The sequence below is a fragment of the Onychomys torridus genome, chromosome 11 (genome assembly GCF_903995425.1).
Source record: "Onychomys torridus chromosome 11, mOncTor1.1, whole genome shotgun sequence".
Lineage (NCBI taxonomy): Eukaryota > Metazoa > Chordata > Mammalia > Rodentia > Cricetidae > Onychomys > Onychomys torridus.
This window is the reverse complement of record NC_050453.1, coordinates 38,645,777-38,669,314: the sequence shown is the minus strand read 5'-3', so window position 1 is coordinate 38,669,314 and position 23,538 is coordinate 38,645,777. Positions and strand designations below refer to the sequence as shown.

General features: G+C 39.6%; 1 protein-coding gene across 1 annotated transcript in view; it reads right to left on the bottom strand.

The window, feature by feature from the left end:
- Cep350 (centrosomal protein 350) overlaps positions 1–23,538 on the bottom strand; it is a 143,785-nt gene that overhangs the window by 81,181 nt on the left and 39,066 nt on the right. Inside the window, 7 exon segments of the mRNA XM_036201773.1 lie at positions 4,050–4,236; positions 6,863–7,032; positions 9,648–9,783; positions 11,383–12,431; positions 15,034–15,155; positions 16,460–17,115; positions 19,605–19,751. Of these exon segments, the coding sequence (XP_036057666.1) occupies positions 4,050–4,236; positions 6,863–7,032; positions 9,648–9,783; positions 11,383–12,431; positions 15,034–15,155; positions 16,460–17,115; positions 19,605–19,751 (2,467 nt within the window).

The following is a 23,538-nucleotide window of genomic DNA, read 5'->3' as shown; positions in this document are numbered from 1 at the left end:
CACATCTCAAATAAATATCATTTTGTGTTCAATTTTTTTCAAGAGCCATGATTCTTTCATCATTTCCTGTTAAACCAAAGATCACAAAAAATTATTTTCATATTGTCACTTCCAAATACTTAATATATGTTTACCTATAAATACCACCCCCCCCTTTTGGTTTTGGTTTTTCGAGACAGGGTTTCTCTGTATAACAGTCCTAGCTGTCCTGGAACTCACTCTTCAGACCAGGCTGGCCTTGAACTCAGAGATCCACCTGCTTCTGCCTCCCAAGCGCTGGGATTAAAGGCATGTGCCACCAATGCCTGGCTCCTAATTTTTAATACTGTAACACTTTCTGAGCTTTTTCTTAAGTAACCTCACATAACTGATTATAACAACTCTTAAGGCATTTAATTCAACACAAGAAAACCTATCATTCATGTTACCTTGCACTGATCATTTGTTTATTGAATAAATTAAAAAACACTCTATAAAGTATTTAGCACAATTAACATATTTCTAATATACTAAAATAAGTTTGCTTTTAGCTTCTGAAAAAAAAAAGTGATGGCTTTCAAAGGCAAAAATTATGCCTGGCTTGAGTATTTGAATAAAAGTAGTTTTGAGAAGCATTTACTGGCTTATAAAGGTCTTTAACTAAGGACTTAGAGCACATAACAGTAGTGCCTCTCCATACACATGGGGTTATGTTCCAAGACTTCCAATGGATACCTGAAACCTTAGGCAGTACCAAAGCCTAATACACACTGTCTACACACACATTTAATACCTTTTCTGTGTATTAAAAAAAATTATTTTCTGTGTGTGTGCCTGAGTGCTTGTCTCTGCATGATCTCTGCAGAAGCCTGAGGAGGTCAAAAGCCGGCACTGGATTCCCCAGAACTGGAGTTACAGGTGGTTGAGAGCTACCACATAGGTGCTGAGACCCAAAGCCAGATCCTCTGGAGAGCACTACTAAGTGATCCTATCCACTGAGCCATCTCTCCAGCCTAACTTTGCCACCTTAACTTGGCACTTGGCACCCACTGTGGCTGCAAGCTTTCCAGTCTGAGCCGTGCAGTAAAGCGAATGTGACTTTCTTTTACCATCCCGTCCCGTGTCCCCCACCCCCCACCCCCACTCCTGTCTCAGTGAAGAAGATTTATTCACTGTAGATCTTCATAACTTCAGCCTACAATCCTTTCCTTTCCTTCTGATGTCAAAACATTTACCTTTCACTTAAAGGAAGCACTTTATAAAGTCTCTGTAGCATATACAAATTAGCAAAATTACTACCCTTCAGATTGGAACCCATTACTAACCAAAATGAGGTTTAAATGAACTCAAACATAACAACACTGGACAAAGGAAGGGATGACTCTCATGGAAGATGGGCCTGGATGGTATGTGATTATTCAGAATAGTATTAAAGAGAGAAGTCACTTATTTCTACAACTTCCCATGTAATATTTTACAATGACAGGTGACCACAAATGAACCATGGAAAGCAGAACAGTGTATAGAAGGAGACTACAGTCAACTCTATTTACAGTACCTAAAAGGAACTCTCATTTTAAATTTTACAACATCAAACATAAGGACTCTATGACTCACTGTATGTTTTTATAAGATGAATTATATTTGCCTTGCAGAGAAGATTCCCTTAGACTACCATATTTCAAGAAGATAAGTTTTCAGCGTTTTTAAATAAGTTAAAAGGTTTGTTGTTGTTGTTGTTGTTGTTGTTACTGTACTCCTCTTCAACACAGTTCAAATGATTTTATCCACTGTGGATACACAGAGGAAGAATCACATACATGCTACAGTATGGAGTACTTATTAAGCTTACATGGATTTCATATTCTAGAAATGTTTAACTTTATAGATTTTGTCAAACTAAACTATCAGCATCTTTTACAGAAGAGTAAGCGTTTATGAACCCTGAATTTGGTGACAAAGCAATTAAAATTTAATTTTAAATATAGCCAATGATGGTGTTGATAATACAACATGAAAACATTAAAAATGCTCACCTACATGTAACAGAAAAAGCAAAAGCTTCTTTTAGAAAAATAAGATCAATTTGTGTCTTCAAAGCCATAGATTTTTGTTTTTATTTCTTTTATTTTTATTATGTTTATTTGTATGCATGTGTGCATGCACATGCACACACTCTTATGTTGTGGAATATTATTTTAACTGGGCAAAGATGTGTTACATTTGTTTATGCTGTGGAATATTACTTTAACTGTGTAAAAGTATATTACGGGTTGGGGATTTAGTTCAGTGGTAGAGCACTTGCCTAGCAAGTGCAAAGCCCTGGGTTCGATCCTCAGCTCAAAAAAAAAAGAAAAGAAAAAAAGTATGTTACATTTGTTTCTGCTGCCTTTGTTAATGATGTAAAGATGTGTTACATATTTATTTATGCTGAATTTGTTTAATTACTTAAAGATGTGTTGCATTTGTTTCAACTTGCCTGCCTAAATCACCTTATTAGCCTAATAAAAAGCTGAATGGCCAATAGCTAGGCAGGAGAGGGATAGGAGGGGCTGGTGAGCAGAGAGAATGAGTAGGGGAGAAATGTAGGCGAAGAAGAAAACAGGGAAGGAGGAGGAGAGAATGAAGGAGAAAGAGCAGCATGCCTGAGGACAGAAGCCAGGCGGCCTCCCTCCAGCCACAAGAAGCAGTGAAAGTAGGACATGCAGATGGAAGGAAAGGCAAAAAGCCCCGAGGCAACAACACAGATAAAGAGGAACATTAAACAAGAAGTAGGATATGGCCGAGCATTCATAACTAATAGGAAGTCTCTGTATCTTGATCTGGGAGCTTGTTGGTGGCACAAAGAAAAGGCCTGGTCCACACTTATGTACAGGTCAAAGCACAACTGTGAAAGTCAGCTGTCCCCTTCTACCACGATGGACCTGAGGACTGAACTCAGATCCTCAGGCTTGGCAGCAGGCTTTACCTGCTAAGACAACTCACAAGCCCTAGATTTGATTTTTGTTTTTGTTTTTCTAGGCAGAGTTTCTCTGAGTAGCCCTAGCTGTCTGGGAACTCATTATGTAGACGAGGCTGGTCTCAAACTCACAGAGATCTGTGTGCCTCTACCTCCCAAGTGCTGGGAATAAAGGCATATTCTACTACCACCCAGCCAAGACTTGATTTTCAAAATGATCAAAACAATGCAGAGATATCATGTAGACAAATGTAACAAACAGTAACTGCACAGAAAGCTAATGACTAAAGCTTATTTGTAAGCAATAGGCTAAATGTATGTGGTGGAGAAAAAAGGCTGAGGGCCATCGAGACAGCAATATAGGTCAAAATTGCTTTCCACACAAGCCGACTATCTTGAATTCAATCTCTTAGCCTACATCTTTAAAAAGCAAAAAAGCTGGATGCAGTGGCATACCACCTCTACAGTGGGATGAGAGGCAGATGCAGTGGCACACCACCCCTATAGTGGGATGAGAGGCAGAGACAAGAGAGTCACTTAGAATCTCCAGGGCTAGCTAACCTGGAGTTCAAAGTTATAACAGAAACAGCATGGCAGAAACAAGAGAGGCTGCCTCAACAAGGAGGGAGGAGAGAACTACTGACTCCTTTGAAAACTGTCCTCTCCCCTCCATGCTTAGGCAGTAAACCACAAATGCCTGCTCGCTCTCGCTCTCGCTCGCTCTCTCTCTCTCTCTCTCTCTCTCTCTCTCTCTCTCTCTCTCTCTCACACACACACACACACACACACACACACACACAACTCTAAACAGTTATACAAATTCATGACAGTGTAAGAGTGTCATTTTCATGACACTGACTTCAAGATAAAAAATGGCTTGTGCTTGAGGCAAACAATTACTGGAGATGTTTTAACGGTTGCAATGAGAAATGACCACATGTTAAAACAAAGTCTACAGAGATGAACAAGGTTACAACATCCTTCAGAAAGTAAACAACTTATACTAGCTCAACATGAACAGTGAAATGCCATGCTGAAATTTACCAAATGTCAATATTGTAACTTCAGTGATATTCCAACTGCAGCATAAAGAATATACATACTGTTTTACCTCACAGAATGCCCAGAAAGTTCTTCCAAAGTGTTCTCAGTGTCCAGCATCTGTTCATAGTCTCTAACAGCAAGGTTGCTGCCAGTCCCAAGTTTCTTTCCTTGATGGGAACCACGTTCTGAGTCAGACTGTATTTTCTCCTCATCAATGAGTGAGCTCTGAGCATTTCCAGTGAATGAATCCAACCCTGGAAAGTAAGTTTTAGTGAGCAAATTTCCAACATTAGACTTACTGAGACAGCTGACAAAATTTTTTCAGTAATGAAAGCACAGATTAGAGTATTTAAAAATTAGTTTATCTTTAAAACTTATTTTCCATATCTAAAACAAAGTAGTTCAAAGTAGTTTTCTGCCTCCATTTAAGAAAATGGGTGCTACAGTACATGGCTGTAATTCCAGAGTCAGTTACTCTACTTATCTGAAGTACGTAGATTAGTCAGATTTATAGAAGCAGAGGCTATCAATGGCTGGAGAGGGAAGAGTGGATGTGTAGTGGTGATGTTTGCAATAATACAAATGTAGACTTAATGTCACTGAACTATATTGCCTGAAAATGATTTAAAGGACTGTTTTGCTTTATTTTTTGTTTCAAGATGGTATCTTGTGTGTGGGTGCCCACAAAGATTCCAACTTGTGGTTTGTCTCCATTTTGACTCAAGGTCACAGAATCAGCATTTACGTTGCTCTCCAAGGTTATATGGCAGGATGTTTGGCCAAGGGCATGGTTGCCAGATGTCCTGCTCCTCAAAGCTAGGTAATGGGATGCTTTGCTTAAGGAGGTATTTTGTCTTCCCCTTGCTGGTGTACAAAAAGCCCATGAGGAATAAACTCAAGGCAACTGTGGTATTGACCTAGAGCGCCCCCCCCCCATGCTATCCTGTGTGTCTGTCATTTCTCTTATATGGCTCTACTATCTCTAAATCCTCAATACTCTCTTCAAGGACTGTTGGATAGTTGGGCTGGTGCCCAACACTTGTGTAGCCCTGCTGTCTTCTGTCTCACTATATAGCTGAGGAAGACCTTGAACTTCTGATCTTCCTGTCTCTACCTCTTGAGTTCTGGGATTACAGGAATTCACCATCACATGACATATTATGTATTGTGGAGATCAAACCCAGGGCTTTGTATATTTTAGGCAAAGACACATACTCTACCAACTGAGTCACTTCCTCAGCTTGATGTTAGTGTGTATTATTATTATTGTGTTTTTTCTGAGACAGAGTCTATGTAGCCCTAGCTGTCCTGGAACACACTATACAAACCAGGATGGCCCTGAACTCACAAAGATCCATTTACCTCTGCCTCAGGAGTGCTAGGATTAAAAGCATGCCCCAACACACCCAGCTGAGTATATTATTTTACCACAATGAAATGTTAGCAGTGGTCATCTTTACACATAGAAATTATAGGCAATTAAAAATTTTTCAAATATAGTTTCCTATACTGACCAGTAAGTTTCTTCTTGGATTTCTATTCTACCTCACATTTTTTAACTAAATAAAGACAGTTTATCTTTTCAATTAGAAAAAAAAATTTATAAAAGAAAGGAAAATTGCTCACAAGCTTGAAACCATTTTGTGAGCTTAAGAGGCTTTTGCATGATCATTATATTTCTCTCCCTATTTAAAGGTCTATAGAACAAATATGGGGCTGAAGAGATCGCTCACTGGGTAAAGGGCTTGCTGCCTAACCATGAAGACCCAAGTTGGGGTCCCCAGAACCCAAGTAAAACCAAGCATACTAGCATATGTCTGTAATCCCAGCATGTAAACAGTGAGATGGAAGAAGAGAATCCTCAGAAGCTCACGGGCCAGCTGGCTTGCTGTACTCACTGTCAAACCTCAAGAGACTTTGTAATTTCTCATGTTCTTCAAAATCACCATAGGAACTCTTGTCTGCTTTACTGATGTGGACCATATTTGATGATGCTCAGAAATGTACATGATATACTACCAAGTTATCTGTTTGTTTGTTTGAACACAGTTGCAAAGCATTATTATTTGCATTTGTTTTTAAAATAAAGGTATGTGTGACTTCATGTATAGATTGGAAAAAGTCATCAAAAATTACAGTAGTCACCTCTCAACAGAAGGATTAAGCATGACTTGTAATTCTTTTTTACTTTTTTTTTTTTTTTTTTTTTTCTGAGACAGGGTTTCGCTGTAGCTTTGCGCCTTTCCTTGAACTCGCTTTGGAGACCAGGCTGGCCTCGAACTCACAAAGATCCGCCTGCCTCTGCCTTCCGAGTGCTGGGATTAAAGGTGTGCACCACCACCATCCTGCCTTTTTACTTTCATTTTATTTATTAGTGTGTGTGTGTGTGTGTGTGTGTGTGTGTGAGAGAGAGAGAGAGAGAGAGAGAATGTGCACACATACAAGAATGCCACAGTTCATATACAGAAGTCAGAGGACAACCCTGTGTCCTCTCTGTTCACCTTTCTATGGGTTCCAGGGATCAAACTCATGTGTCAGGATTGTACAACAGGTACTTTTGCCCACTAAGCCATCTCCATATTTTGCTGGCCCTGATTTATATTTCTTAAATGAGTATCTGTAATTCTTAAACTTCTAATTATATATTTCATTTGTATTAAAAGAATACAAAATTAATCCAAAAATGAAAAAAAGTACAAAATTAAAAAATACAAAATATTTTTAAAATTTTGACAAAAGATATTATAATTACAAATGTGAAAGCTAGTTACATTATCATAAATAAATTTGTCTACTACTTATAGAACCAAACCATAACTTTAGGTCATTACCACAAAACCACCGAGAAGAGAAAAAGTCATCAAGCAGAATTCTACTTACATTCTATCTTTTCCTTTTTCCCTTTCTTTCCTTTCGAAGCAGATGAACGAGATGATACAGTAGACTGTGCCCCTGAGGAATGCTGAGAGGTAGCATCCACAGAGGAAAGATCATAGACAGACTTTCTGCTGGAATGGTCCTCCTGGATGCCTAAGTTGCTACTAACAATTCTGTCAAGGAGAAAGCAACAGAGTTAAAGACAAAACTATAAATCGAAGGTCACAAACTCTATTTCAAAGGAGCTCTGAATATCCCGAGCAGACACCACAAGCAAAGCTTACCCTCTTAGGATGAAAAAGCAACAACAAACATGTAACAAAGCTACACAAATTAAACAGTGGCAGACATGCCCAGCAAATAGTGTAATTATCTGATCCTTTTATCAATTTTAAAAGGTTCTCTGTGGCTCAATTTACTACTCAGAAAAATTTCAGATGAGTTGTTTAATGACGTGAAACCAAATAAAGTAATGTTCCAGGCCTGAATATGTAGCTCAGTTGGCAATATCTGTCTAGCACATGTCGGCCTGGGTTTGATCCACAGAAACCCTGAAAACTAAGGACATGGAGACAGAAGTTCGAAGGACCAGGAGTTCAAGGCCAACTGAGCTATGTAAGTCCACCCTGGCCCTGAAACCAGAGCTAATGAGAAAACCCACTCTGGATCTGAGACCAGAGCCAGTTAAAGAAACACTTTAGCCCTGAAACCAGAACCAAAGAAACATGCCCTGACTCTGAAACCAGTGCCAAAGAAACACTTTGTCCCTAGAATCAGAACCAGTGAAAGAAATATGCCCTGGCCCTAAAATTAAAGCCAAAAAGCTAAAAAGGACCAGTGAAAGAAACACAGTTCGGTCCCGAAATCAAAGCCATCTCTGACCCATCAATGAAACTAACCAATCCCTGAGCAGGAAAACCAACCAATACCTGAACTTCGAAAAACCTTCTCCCTGGAGAAACTCTGCCCCTAAGAAGCCCCTCTGCATGTTCTGCTGTTGGCTGTGCTTTCCCACCCCAGCAAATCAGTCATCTCCTTAGCAAGTAAATCTTTCTCAAAAGAGTCTTTGGTGAAGATCTTCATTCCACCAGTGCACAACATTAAGAACCTTGCTGAGATATCTAGCAAGGGGGGATGGGTGCCGAGCAAGGCGGAACAGGAAAAACTAACAACTTTCTTTGGAGTGGAGGAGATTGCTACATTTGGCAGAGTGAAGCCGAAGCAGCAACCTCTTGGGCCAGAGAGAAGAAGCAGAGCTCTGATGGGAAGCCCCTTAAGGAGGGTCCGTCAAAGCTCAGCTGTAGTGGCTCTCTCCTAGGAGAGGAGCAGGACTGCTTTATCCTGCAGGGAGACCATCTCCCACCACACCCCAGCTTCAGGTATCACCTGGCTTCCCGACAAGTCAAGATACCTTTCCCTCCAGAGCTGTAACACTTGCTTACAAATGTGGCCTCAATTTCTACTCAAATTTATACTTTTAGACAGCATATTTGTTTTTCCTCTGATATGCTTAGAGAAAAATAATTTAATATATTCTACTTTAACAGTAAAATGCATCAAATCATATTGATTGATGATATTAATCTCACCACAATTAAATCCTTAAAAACCTTAACTTAAAATTCTAATCTTTTATTTGGGTTCAAATAAAATTTTTTTCTAAAAACTTATTTATTTATGAATATGTGTGCTGTTTTCATGCACACCAGAAGAGGGAGTCAGATCCTACTGCAGATGGTTGTGAGCCATCATGTGGGTGCTAGGAACAACTTGGGATTCCTGGAAGAGCAGTCAATGCTCTTAACCGCTTAGAAATCTGTCCAGTCCCATTGGGTTCAAACTTTAAACTATAATTTTCTTGCTATACTTTTATGATTATTCATTTCTACTACTCCAGCTAGTAGAAAATTAGTAGGACTAATTTTTATAAGATTATTTAATAATTTTGGGGGGGCTACACTTTATGAAACATAAAAAAGATACTGGATAGGAAGAATTATAAATTTATATGGTAATAAAATTTGGGGAACAAATTGTGATTTTGTACAATTTAACCTCTGTTCTTCTGTTTCCTCTCTAAAACAGGTATTCTAAGAATATTATTTCCCAAATCAGGCTATTCTAAAAACGAGCTATATAGGCAAAGTCCCTGCATCGTTTCAGTGTCTTGCACATTAAGGGCCCAATAATCATCAATTGTTAGTTATAATCTATCTTTTCAAAGCTTAGCTGTTGAGTGTATATCAAAGTTTTAGATGTTTTCTTGATTTAAAAAAAATTACTTAGGATCACAAAGTTAAATATCTACTTGATTTCCTCAAGTAACGCAGAGAACAAATTTTTACACTTCTCATATAAATATGTTGCAAGACTGTTTCCCAATGCTATCCCCTGTGAGGAATTGACAGATCGACTTATAATCTGTATTAGGTCCTGTTTAAGTCTTCTATGTTCCATTTATCACGTGTGGTGGCACACACAGTTGACCCCAACACACTTTTGAGCTGGAGGAAGGAGGATCAAGAGTTTAGGGTCATCCTTGGCTACATGAGACTCTAGTGTCAAAAAAGAAAAGACAGACGTCTATTTCTCTGAACATTTGTTCTATTTTCCCATTATGCACAAATACAGCTCAGGAAGTCTACGTCCAGAGTCTGTGGTCTACAGCCTACAGCCTTTATGTATGTCAGTCAACAAGCAAGATACGACTTACACTATGACCAGAGTCCTCATTTACACACTTTTTTCTACTCAAAACTTGATTCTATATTTGCTATCAAACTCTTACTGAGATTCGAGAGTTGACTTTTGTTCTGTCAGCATCCCACTTCCTGGAGAGGAGACAAAATCATCTTCATAGGAAATACTGCTGAGTGGGGTGGCGGCGGCATTGAAAGGCCGAGATGGTCCTCTGTCTTCAAATGCTACCAGAAGAAATCATTGTGGTACGGTTAAAAACAAAATTAAATTTAAAACTACAAACAACACATTCACCAGCATGAAGTTATTAACAGAAAAAAGGATAGCTTCATTTGCTTTTACAGTTCATCTTTTCAGCTTGCTTTTTGTTGTTGTTGTTGTTGTTATTTTTTTCAAGACAGGGTTTCCCTGTGTAGCCATGGCTGTCCTGGAACTCACAGAGACCTGCCTGCCCCTGCCTCCTGAGTGCTGGGATTCTTCACTTCTTTTCAGTTTAGGAAAATTTTGAAAATAAATAAGCATAATAAAACTACTGTATCCATTACTAGCTTTAACAACCATCAATACAAAAGCAAGCTAGTTTCAATGAAACAATCTAGTTCTCTCTTCTACTGTGATCCTACAGGTTATTTTGAAGCAAATCCCAAATAACATATTTCATCTTCAAATATTTCAATATAATTATAAAGTCATAATGAAGATCTAATATAAGAATTTAAGATTTCTTATTAAGAAATATGAATGTCAAGCTGTAGTGATGACTCGGCAGTTAAGAACACTGACACTCTTCCAGAGGACCTGGGTTCCATTCTCAGCACCCACAGGGCAGCTCACTATCATCCGTAACTCCAGTTCCAGGTAATTCAACACTCTCTTCTGGCCCTGCTGGCACCAGGCACACACAAGACATACATTCAGGCAAACCATCAATATACATAAAATAAAATAATGCTGAATAAAAATATTGATTTAAGTACTTTGCTTTCATCAAAAGAAAGTGGATGACCATTAGAATCAAAAGGAATTTAAAATGACAGCTGCCCTTGCTTGCTTGCTGTGATAAATACCATAATCAGAAACAGCCTGGAGAGGAAAGGATTTACTTTACCTATACTTACAGGTCATAATCTATAACTGAGGGAAACTGGGAGGAACTCAAGCAGGAGCAGAGGCAAGAACCACAGAGGAAGGCTGCTTACTGGCTTGCTCCATTGCTTACAGGTTCAAGTTCAGCTACTTTTAATTTTTAATACAGCCTAGGCCCACCCACATAGGGTAGATAGTGCCACCCACGAGGAGCTGGACCTTTCTACATCAACCAAAAAAACAAGACAATGCTCCACAGACACGCCCACAGGCCAGTCTGATCTCGGCCAGGTGACTAGTTTGTGTCAAGTTGAAACCAAAAACTACCCAGGACAACCACCAATATAAATAAAGCGGCTAAACAAAAAGAAGGAATAATACAGAAAGCTGTCAGAAGACCATAAAGTGCCTAGATGTTAACTGTAGGGAAACATAATGTCATATAAGAACAGAAGAGCGTGAGGACAGATGGAATCAACTCATTTGGCAAATAATTTGCTCCATTTATAGAGTGAAAATCTATAACCTAGGAATTCTAAGGTTATGTTATTATATGGTGGGTAGAATTCACCTATAATAAAAAGAAAATAGAAAAGGACATATCTGAAGGAATTAACTTCATCAAAGAAAAAGTAAGCTGTGTTATAAGATTTTAGTATTAAGAGAGACCATGGATTAAAAAAGAGAAAAAATTATGAAATAATTATCTTACTGTAGTATAAGTCTAATTTTCTCACCTTTTCCATATAACTGATATGACTTGGTAAAAATATTAATGACACTATGTGGACTTCCCTTCGCCAGTTCTTCCCACGGTCCTTTACTTTGTGAACCACCTATGTGGCCCAAAAGGGGCAAGAATTTCTCAGCTTCCTTCTGAAACTCTTTGATGGGTTCATAAGAGTTTCTCTCTCCAGCACAGAATTCTTTTTCTTTTAAAATTTCTGCTACCTTCAGAAGGGGTCGTGCATCTCGGCCTCCTTCTTCCTCAGAGAGACTCCCTTCACTAAGAAGAGGCCCTTCACTGACTGAGTCTAGGCTGGAACAAAGAGACCTTTTGGCTCTTTCCTGAGAACAGGACTGTATCTCAGAGCCAGGGGAGTCAGTCTGCCTCTTACACAACTGTGCCAGCAGCCCTCCTCGCTTAGGACTAGGAGACATCATCCTGAAGCTCGAGATGGCACTCTGGGGTCTGATCATCTCAGGAAGCTTTTTAAACTCACTAAGACTGCCTACGCCAGGCAGATCGTCATCAAAAGTGGCATGAGATACACAGGTTCCCAGCATCTTCTGAATCCGGGCAGAGAAAACATCTTCGATGTCCTCTTTCACAGGCGGACTGAGAGCTTTAGCCCAGGGTCCATTCTCTTGAGGTGCCTGCTGCTTCCCATCATACTCAGGGTTCCACACTGTCCCACAGTTAATGCTGGCCCCGGCTAGTTTCTTAGCTTCACTTTCAATCCTGCTGGACAGAGAAGCAGCTGTCGCTTTCAAGGCTTCAATACGATCTAGTTTACTCTTATATTGGCTGGTACTAGGTTTTAACAAGGCATCTTGATGAGGAGCTTGTGAGGTCAGACATGGTTGAGGTGTACAAGTTAATGGTCCTGAAGCCTTATTCTGACTCTTCTTGGCTGGTAAAACTGAGTCATAGTCCTTGTGCTCGAGATGTAAGAGATGGGAGAGTAAATTTTCAGCCGCTCCAACAAGGGGCTGTGCTTGAGAGCTGTGGGCTCGCGGGCTCAACCTGTCAGGCTGCATCCATGTGGGCTCCACCAAGTCTCTCCTGCTAACAGAAATCACAATATTAGGTAAACAGTAACCCATGTGGTGGTGGTGTTCCTTTGTTTGCAGTGCTAGCAACTGAGTCCAGAGCCTCGCTCCTGCTGGCAAGCACTCTACAACCAACCTTTATTCCTAGTCTAAAGCATCACTTAAAAGGGGAAGGGGCTCCAGTTATAAGAATGCTATACAAATACTTCCAGAAAAAAGGCAAAAAGGGTTGAGAGTGAGAGAGTACAGAAATAACCAATCAAAACGCCATTGTCATCTTTGGTAGTTGGTTTACAATTATATCCTTGCTAACATTATCTCATGTGGATGTTGTGTTTTTGTTATGGTGTTTGCACAAAAATGGTATTTCACGAGGCTGGAGAGATGGCTCAGTAGTTAAGAGTACTGCTTGCTCTTCCAGAGGTCCTGAGTTCAATCCCCAGCAACCACATGGTGGCTCACAACCATCTGTAATGAGATCTGGTGCCCTCTTCTGGCCTGCAGGGATGTGTGCAGACAGAACACTGGATACATAATAAATTAATAAATTAAAAAATGGTATTTCACTACTTGTACTGTTTTTCAAACTGCTTTCTTCAAATAAGAGGCCTTATTTTTTCAAATGGCTACTTAAAACTCTGCAGACAAGCTTCCTTAGAGCAATACCTCTATCCAACCCTTTAAAAATAATATATATATAAAAGAGAAATGCTTAAGATTGCTTAATACTGGGACCCACCAAGTGGCTCAGCAGGCAAAGGCCTCTGCCATTCAAGCCTAGAGAACCCAAATAGAGATGGAAGGAACTGACTACACAAAGGTGTCTTCCACCCACAACATGTGTGCCCTGGCAAACATGCCCACACACATAACACATGGTACTCTATGAAAATGTACAATTTTTAACTAAAAAAAAAATCTAAAATTTTAAAGGGGGAGGATGGAAGGAAGAAAAGAAAAGAGGAGGAAGTGGAGGAACTGATGCAAGGCAACAACAAACTTGTGTTTGGTTTGTTTCTGAACATTATTTAGCCATGACACCAGCACAGTAGCTCTGACAATAATGACAAGGACAGCATCACCTAAACTAAAGGGGTCATAATAGAAACATGGTCATTATGACTGAGGTTTAAAATACATTTAGATCATTAAATAAATCATATATTTCTCTTACTAGCAGTAAGTACATAAACTGGTTAAAAGTCCTAGTTTTAAAGTCAGGTTGCTAGAGGCAAACAGATCTCTGAGTTCAAGGCCAGCCTGGTTTACAAAAGGAGTTCCAGGACAGCCAGGACTATAGAGAAACACTGTCTCAAAAAAAGAAAACAAAACAACAATAAAGTCAGATTGCCTATGTTCAAACTGACTTCCACAACTAATGTTTTGATTTTAAGAAGGTTTAATTAAAATCTAGACTTCAAGTCTCTCCTCTGTAGAATAGTAATAACAATAGTGCTTAGGGCTACCAACATGCCTCAGTGCTAACTCACTTACCTAAAGGCACAAGGCACTGGGCTTCATCTGAGCACTTCAAAACAAACAAAACCAAACTAAAACCCAAACAATGTTTTTTACTAAAAGGATTCAATTAGTTCCAGGCCTAGAAACTAAGAAACAATAAATGACATCAATATCATTGGGGGCTAGAGAGATGGCTCAGTGGTTAAGAGCACTGGCTGCTCTTCCAGGGGACCCCATGTTCAATTCTCAACATCCATATCAGGCAGTTCACAGGAGACTGACCATCTCTGTAGAAACCTGCAATGGCATGCATACACATACACACACATACACACACATACACACACATACACACACACACACACACACACACGTAATTGAAAATAAAAAATTTTAAAAAGGCGCCGCTTGCTTTTGTAGAGGACTCAGGTTTGGAGCACCCATACAGTAACTCACAATGACTCACAATCATCAGTAATTCTAGTTTCAAGGGATCCTCTTCTTTCTTCTGACTTCCATGGTACTAGGAATATATGTGGTGTATGTACATACATGAAGGCAAAACACTCATACACATAAAATAAATAAATATAAAAAACAATTTAATATTAACAATATTATTGTCCTCTGGGTGAAAGAGGACATGTGTATTAACTACAAATTGGGAAGAGATCTGATTTATATTTGTGCATTCTCAGAGTGTTTCAAATCTTTTTCTTTTTTCTCTCTCAATGGTTATTATACAAAATACACAAAGTATAATCTAGAACCATCTGTCTCTTTCACTATGATTTATCCATCCAAAAACCTTAATGTTGGGCTCACAGGAGGCAAGAATGCCACCACATGCATAAGGCATCGACACTGCCCCTGACCTGCAGAGCGCAGTGAATACAGCTGCACACCACCTTCAGGCGTTAGTCCAAGGTATTTGCCAAATCTGAAAGAAGTCTTTCTCATAAAAAGAAAGAACTCGCCGGGCGGCAGTGGCACACGCCTGTAATCTCAGCACTCAGGAGGCAGAGCCAGGCGGATCTCTGTGAGTTCGAGGCCAGCCTGGGCTACAGTGTGAGATCCAGGACAGGCACAAAGCTACAGAGAGAAACCCTGTCTCAAAAACAAACAAACATCTTTCACCCCCACCCCTCCCCCACCTTGCAAGAGGCTGTGGCGGTTCCGACAGGGACAGGTCACTGCTGGAAGACGCACTGGGAGGACGCTCCTGTGCTTTGTTTTCTTTGTCAGATTCTCCAGAGGGCTGATACCCAGGTCTGGCCTAAGAGAAAAGGACATCAAATTCATCTGATTCTGATCACAAAGATGTCTTCAGGTAGCACATCAGAAACTTATCAAGTCACTTTAACTTAAAACAAGATCATAAAAGAAGGGCTTTTTCTCCCTCAAATAAAATTGCTTTATATTTGGCTGTGGGGTGTAACTCAGTGGCAGTGTTTACCTATATTACACCAGGTTGTGGCTGGATCCTGCAACACAGAAAACCAAACAGAAACAACCAATACAATTAACAGCCAAACCTCATCTAAAATCCAACGAGGACACTGTGATGGGTCAGTAATAACTGTCCATTTAAGAGATTTGAGGACCTGGGCCTCTAGGCAATCCTGTGAGGGATTATCTTGATTGTCTTGAGTTGGGAAGACCTGCCCACTGTGTGTGGCACCATTCCCTGGCTAGAACCCTTGACTAATTAAACGAAGAAAGCAAGCTAAGCTCCAGCACGTGTCCATTACTGTCTGCTTTCTGACTGTGAATATCATGTGATCAGCTGCTCCAAGCTCCTCCCACACTGATTTCCCTCCATGGTAGATTATTCCCTGAAACTATGAGCCAGAAACTAAAAGACTTAATACGAACAACATGATTAAGATAAAACAGTATTCATTATAAACCTCAGTTATTTTCATCTGATAAGTAAAAACAAGATACATAACCTTCTTGGAGTTGTATTTACTGATACTTATAAGTAAAGCTTTTAATACAGTATGTAATTCCTGAAACACACTCAGTTACCAGTCTTAAATACATTAGCACTGGGCAATGGTAGTGCACTCCTTTAATCCCAGCACTCAGGAGGCAGAGGCAGGCGGATCTCTGTGAGTTTAAGGCCAGCCTGGTCTACAGAGCGAGTTCCAGGACAGCCAGGGCTACCCAAAGAAAACTTGTCTCCCAAAACTAAACAAAAACAAACAAATAAACAAAAAACATTAGCACAAGAGTATGACCTCACTTCAACACTGAACCCAAAATTAAATATTTCATTAACATAATTTTGGCTGTGTATCATATACTGAATATCTGCTCAGTACTACAATGAAAACAGGGCAGGAATATCAGAACCCAGAGACACTGGTAACTAATGTTGCAAGCTTTTCAGCCCTTACTTTCTCTATTTTCTTATTACTCTTTGCATGCAATAAACTTCATGAAAGGTCTTGATTGTTCTAAGTACCAGAACATGTCTGAAGTGCTAGGGATGGTAATTCTTCAACAGTTCTGTACAGCGAGCAAGCTTTCCTCTCCATGAATTACCCCACTTGGTGTTCCCGTCACTGCTAGTACCTGTGTTTCCTGTGTAACACGCTGATGAGCTGGCTCTTCTAGCAAAGTCTTTTCTAGTAGCAGTTTGGAGTATGTTTCCTGCAGCCGCCTGGAGGCTGTCGGATCAGGAGGCACAGCTTTTGCTTTAGTGAAGACTTCTCTCTGTCTGCGGTAGAGCTCCTGTAAGCGTCTGTTCTTCTGCTCGGTGGCCTCCTTCTGGGCCTTCTTCTCTTCACTTTGCTTTCTCCTCCTCTCCTCCTGCTGTCTGACAATGTACTGTCGCACCTCGTCTGTGTCATAGTGGCGCTTTTTGGAGATGACAGGGGGGTCCTCACTAGCTGTGACTCTGTCAGGCTTTCTTTTCACTGGGCTGTGACTCCGAGGCACTTGTACAGGTGCCGATGACTTCTGATTCTGTAACTCTGCAATCTCCTGCCTCACAGTTTGAGCTGAAGAATCTAGCTGTAAATCATCAAGAATGCCACGAATTTCAACTGGCAAAAAATCCTTGTTTAAGGCATCGTTTTCCTCCTGTTTATTGTCTGGAATGGGTGGAGCTGATTTCACTATATTATTTTCAGACCGAGCTCTACTTCTTGAACGTTCTGAGCTTCGTGGAAGATGTTTATGTGAAATATCCAACTTGGGATCAGATTCTGCTCTTCCAATATGGCCCCCTGCAATGCATAGACTGTTAGTTATTTTAAAACTCCAGATTCATTCCTAGAATTTATTCTACTAATAAGAAAACTAAGAAATTTTCCTTTATTTTAAACTCAGATTCAAATACCCTACAATAGTCCAAGGAATGTTGGAAGAAGAAACTCCCTTGTATATCAGTAAGAGTTTCATTTATACTCTTCCCTATATTTTTATAATACATCTTTCAGTTTTTCTGTAAAGAAAACAAATATTATAATGGATGGTAACATTATCATTTCTCTTACACATATATATTTAATTTTTTTCTCCCTCTTCAAAAACTTTATTTAAAAAAAAAATCAATACTTTACCACCTGAATTGAGAGAGAGAGAGAGAGAGAGAGAGAGAGAGAAGCCAGATGTGGTGACATGCATCTGTAATCCCAACACTGGGGAGGCAGAGGCAGAAGGATAAATGTCCTTGGATACGTAGTAAGTTCGAGGCCAGCCTGAGTCACACAAGACTTTGCCTCCAAGCAGCAACAAAATCTAACCAGGAAAACTCCTTAGAATTCTTTAAGAAAGGTAATAATTTTAAATGTGTTGAAAAGATCAGACTTGGTGCTAGAGAAAAAGCTCAGTGACTAAGAGAAATTCCTGCTCTTCCAGAAGACCTGGGTTTGAGTCTCAGCGCACATAATGGCAGCTCCCAACTGTCTGTCAACTCCAGCTCCAAGGGGTCTGACACCCATTTCTAAGACCAGACACACGTGTGATGTACACAAGCAGGGGAAACACCCATACAAATAAAGTAATGAATGTTTTTAAAAGACAGGTCAAACTGCACCAAACATAACTAATACAGACATGGAAAATACTCATTTACTTCTAAAAATTTCTATACAATACTGATTCATTTGCAATTAGATGACACCATATTTAGATGAGTTTATCAAAAACTTTCTGAAAGTTTAGATTCCTGTTGATAAAGATTAAAATTGGGCTCCTATATATCACATCTTAGGAATATCTATAAAACAAATCTCAAAAATATTTTAAAAGATTATTTTGATATTCTACCCATTTTTTTTAGAAAACAGGAAAAACTTCAGTAAGAAGCATAAGAAATACATAACATTCCCTTCTATTAGAATAAACATATCTTTCAGGTAGCCAGGGGTTGTGGTCTACGGTGTGAAGTCCTGGATATTAAAAGCACTGCCCACATGCCAGGCGGTGGTGGTACACACCTTTAATCCCAGCACTGGGAGGCAGAGCCAGGCCGATCTCTGTGAGTTCGAGGCAAGCCTGGTCTACAAAGTGAGTTCCAGGAAAGGAGCAAAGCTACACAGAGAAACTCTGTCTCAAAAACAAACAAACAAAAAAGTACTGTCCACCTCCTAGGGAATGCTCGCCTGCTGACTAAGAGCTGAGCCTCTCTGACTCTCCAGTGAATAGCAGAACACAGTAGATACATTATGTGTGCAAACAACCATTGCAGCATCTACTATTGGCTGACATGGCTTAATGTCAGACTAAGAACATGCATGAGTTCACTTGCAAGATGAAAGAAACAAAATATATATATATAAAGTATATATTGTCTGCAATATATTAAATCAGAGTTGATGGCATTTTTGCTTAACTGACTCCAGGAACTCAAATTAAATGAGGCAAATTTCACTACTGAAAAAGAAAGCTGGCCTGTGGGAACTTTATATTTCTGAAAGTTAGTGTTTATGGAAAACATAACTATTTTTTTTTCCTTTCCCGTGTGTGTGTGTGTGTGTGTGTGTGTGTGTCTGTCTGTGTGTGTGTCTGTGTGTGTGTTGGGTGTGCCACTATGTATGCACGGAGAGGGGTGTGCGCACACAGAAGCCAGGGGCTGAGGTCAGCTCTTCCACCTTATTCCCGGAGGCAGGGTCGCTCAGTCCTAACCAGAGCGCCTTACATCGCCAGTCTTGCTAGCAGCCTCCTCTAAGGACTTCCTTCTGAGGCAGCAATTACAGCGGGCCCCTGGGTATCTGAGGGATCTGAACTCTGGTCCACATGCTTGCTTGCAGAGCAAGTACTTTAACCAACGAACCATCTCCTCAGACCCCTAACGATTTTAAATAGCAGTCAGAGTACTTTAAAAAGGAGGGGGACGGGGAGGACGGGGAGGGGAAGGAGGGGAAGGGGGGAGGGGAGGAGAAAAAAGGATGAATTTGAGGGTCCGATTTAAGAGAGCCCTGAATCTGAGAACAAACAGCTACCACGGCCGCCACACTTGAGGAAGGCGCTTCTACAGACCTCCCCGAGCTCAACAGAGCATTGCCTCTTCTGTGAGCCACAGAAACAAGGTAACTCAAAGTCCTACAGCATCTGCCAGCATACTTTTACCTTTTTTTTTTTTTTAAGCTGAGGATCGAACCCAGGGCCTTGTGCTTGCTAAGCAAGCACTCTACCACTGAGCTAAATCCCCAACCCACACTTTTACCTTCTAAGCAGTCAACAAGCAACAACGTTTACCACATCCTCTCACCGAATCTCGCCACTCTCTCGCGCGCGCTTCGGTCACTCGATGCCGGTCTTGGCTCTTTCTGCTCCATCTTGGGTGCAGGTCCCAGAATCTTCTTTACTAACTTTTGTCCATCTCGCCAAGAAGATGTGCTTATCAGACGACTACTACCTAAAAAATATATATTGCACTTCATTTAAAACTTTAATTTGATCTCTAAGAAGTATATTTACTTGGCCATGTAGGTTTTATGACTAATTTTACATTTATCTTCTGCTATGGTCAAAAAGTCTGCCATTAAAGTGTATTTTTAGAGGCTAGAGAGATGGCTCTGCAGTTAAAAGCACTGGCTGCTCTTCCAGAGGACCTGGATTCAATTCTCAGCACCCACATGGAGGCTCACAACCAACTGCAACTCCAGTTCCAAGAGGTCCAACACCCCCTTTTGTCCTCTGTGAGTACTAAACACACGCTAAACACACAGGCAAAACACTCATACAGATAAATAAAATTAAAATAAATTTTATGAAATTATTTTTAACTCTAACCCATCAATATTAGTAAACAAGTTTGTTCAAATCTTTTTTTTTATTACATTTATTTTTTCAGGGTAGAGAGAATGTGCAATAGCACACATGGGGAGATCAGAGAAGAACTTGGGGTAATCAGTCCAGGTCTCTCTTTCACCACATGGGTCCTAGGAGTTAAACTCAGGTCATCTGGGCAGCAATCATCTTCACTTGCTGGACCATCTTGCTGTTGCCTGTTTAAATCCTGATCTGCCTCCACATCTCAAATAAGTGTAAAACATTTTTAAAGCTAAGTATCAAATCACAATGACTCTTGAAATTTCAATAGCACATGATAAAACATGCTTGCTAAACAAATGAAGGCTAAACACAGGGATAAAAGTTTGAAGAAATATAAAAAACGGGTAATCAACTTTTATTGGGATGATATTGTGGAGACTTTTATATTTTACAGTTATATTCCATAGATAGACATTACAATAATACAATATAAAGCAATGTTCCAGGCTGTCATTAATCACAAAAATTCATGAAAATAAAGGTATGCTGCAATAACGTTATTTACCAAGAGGAAAAGAGTTTTCATTAGTTTCAGACATAAGAAAATTCAAATAGATCATCTCAAAATAGCAACATAAAAAGCAGTAAATGATCCTTATAAAACAGAAATAAAAAAATAAACATTGAAAAAAATAAAAATAAAAAATAACATTGAAGTAAATGCAAAACAACATGACAAACAGGAAGGCAAGGGCTAGATGTAGCTCAGCAGGAGCTTGCTTGCACACATAAGCCCTGGATTCCATTTTGAATTGAAGAAAGGGTTGGGGTGAGATGTGTGGTGGCAAACATCTGTCAAGGTCATCTCCAATTCCAGCACTCAGGAGTGGAGGCAAAAGGAACTGAGTTTAAGGTCAGCGTGGGCCTCAAAAAAAGGAAATAGAGTAACAAAATAATAATAATAATAATAATAATAATAATAATAATAAAAAATAGTGATTTTAAATTAACCCAATAAAAAATATCATTTGTAATTCAATAAAAAAATATCACGTGCCAGGCAGTGGTGGTGCACGCCTTTAATCCCAGCACTCGGGAGGCAAAGCCAGACGGATCTCTGTGATTTCGAGGCCAGCCTGGTCTCCAAAGCTACACAGAGAAACCCTGTCTCGAAAAACCAAAAAAAAAAAAAAAAAAAATCACTTGTATGGGTGGTGGTGGTGGTGGTACATGACTTTAATCCCAGAACTGGGAAAGCAGAGGCAGGCAGAACTCTTTGAGTTCAAGGCCAGCCTGGTTTACAAAGTGAGTTCCAGGACAGCTAGGGCTACATAAATATATCTCAAAAACAAAAACAAAACAAACAAATACTACTTTTATTTAAAAGTCAATATTGATAAAATTATAGTAAAATCATTTATTTATATATTTTTTTCTGCCTGTTGGAATAAATGAACGTTTTTTTGATAATTACTTATTTTTATTTATTTTATGTGTATTGGTATTTTGCCTACATGTATGTCTGTGTGAGGTGTCAGATCTTAGAGTTACAGACAGGTGTGAGCTGCCATGTGGGTGCTGGGAACTGAACCCAGGTCCTCTGAGAGAGCAGTCAGTGCTCTTAACCGCTGAACTATCTCTCCAACAAAACAAATGATTCATAACATGTTTCAGAAGCCAAAATTCTGAGCTGGGTGTGGTTTTGCACTTCCAATCCCAGCACTCAGGAGGCAGAGGCAGGTAAGCCCCTGTGAGTTCCAACCCAGCTAATGAAGGCTACAAAGTGAGACCCTTCCTCAATAAATAAATTTTAAAAGTAAATGATAAAAATTATACACACACACACACACACACACACACACACACACACACACACGCATAAACCACTTAGGTGTACAATGATTAAAACTACTTTAATACAACATTAAAAATACTGTATAGACATAATAAATAAATATGTAATAAACAAATTTAAATACTATTCAGAAACACTTAAACACTAGTACTTTTGTTTGTAATCAAAATAATAGTTTTGTTTTCTTGTATATTTCCAGTTCTTTAGCATACTATCCTATTATATTATATGAAAGACATTCTATTAAGAGTTTCTCTTAAAGGAGCTTTAATTTAATAGTTTAAATGGGAACATGGGTAATAAATACACTAATTATAAAATTGAATTATAAGTATGTTTTGCTCACTTTAAAATGTGTGTATGCATGTGTGTGCATGTGTAGGTGTGTGTGCATGACTCAAAACTAAACAAACATGAATTCACAGGTAATTATTTATAAATGTTAGTTTTTGAAAATGCTGTGTGGCAGGGGCTGGAGAGATGGTCTGGCAGTGAAAAGAACACCGGCTGCTCTTCAGAGGACCCAGGTTTGATCCCCTGTATCCACATGGTGACTCTCAACTGTCTGCAACTCCAATTTGAAGGGTCTGATGCCCTCTTCTGGCCTCGGAGGGCACTAGGCATTGCACATGGTGCACAGATGTACATATAGGCAAAATATTCAGATACATAAAATAAAAAACTAAATTATGGCCTTCTGAAAAACTATTTTTAAGAAGATGACTCTTACTAATAAAGTATTAATGCGGTTTTAGTTCATTTAATGCTGTTCAGCCTAGGTTAATGGCAAGTGCATACAGACCACGTTGACTCGTAAAACTGAGCAAATACAACCTCTGTCCTTCATTCCAAAAGATGTCTCTGACAGAATTACATAATCATATAAAAGTGTTTCTGCACTTAGTTCAAATAACATTGAGATAACTCATTTTCTTGTAAAACAAGTTTTATTTGTACAGAGTTAGTATTATTCTATTGCTGAACCTGAAGTTAATCACAAAATATGCTATCATTCTAATGATTAGTCCGTAACCTGAAGGAGAAAGGCCCAATAAAGGCAGCACCTCATCGCTCTTGTCCTGTTCCCCACAAGACCTTGTGGTCTCTTATCAAAGCATGTGTCACCCTTCGTTTCTAACTGTGCCTCGCAGGGATTCTTGTCTTGCTAACCAATGTTAGCCTAAGCTTACGAGGCACATCACACGTCACACACACATCCACGGCTGGAGAGCACAGTAATGACTAAGTGCATCAATTCCGAGTGTCCCGAAGCTAAAAAGGTCAGGTTCCAAACCGTCTCTACCATCTCACGGCCCAAAGTCACTTGCTGAAGGACATTTCAGGACAGCTAGAAAGCTAGCCACTAGTCATATATGAGGGACATACTGCAACATTTTCTAGTATTAATTCTTTTAGTTCTCACAACAGCCCCGTGAGACAAACTCCACTGATCTTATCCTTTACATATGAGGAAACCAAGTCCTATGAAAATTAACTCACATGCCAAAGAAATAAAGTCAGCTACAATGTAAAGTCAAGCAACCTGAATCAGAGTTGACGTGCAATCACTGTG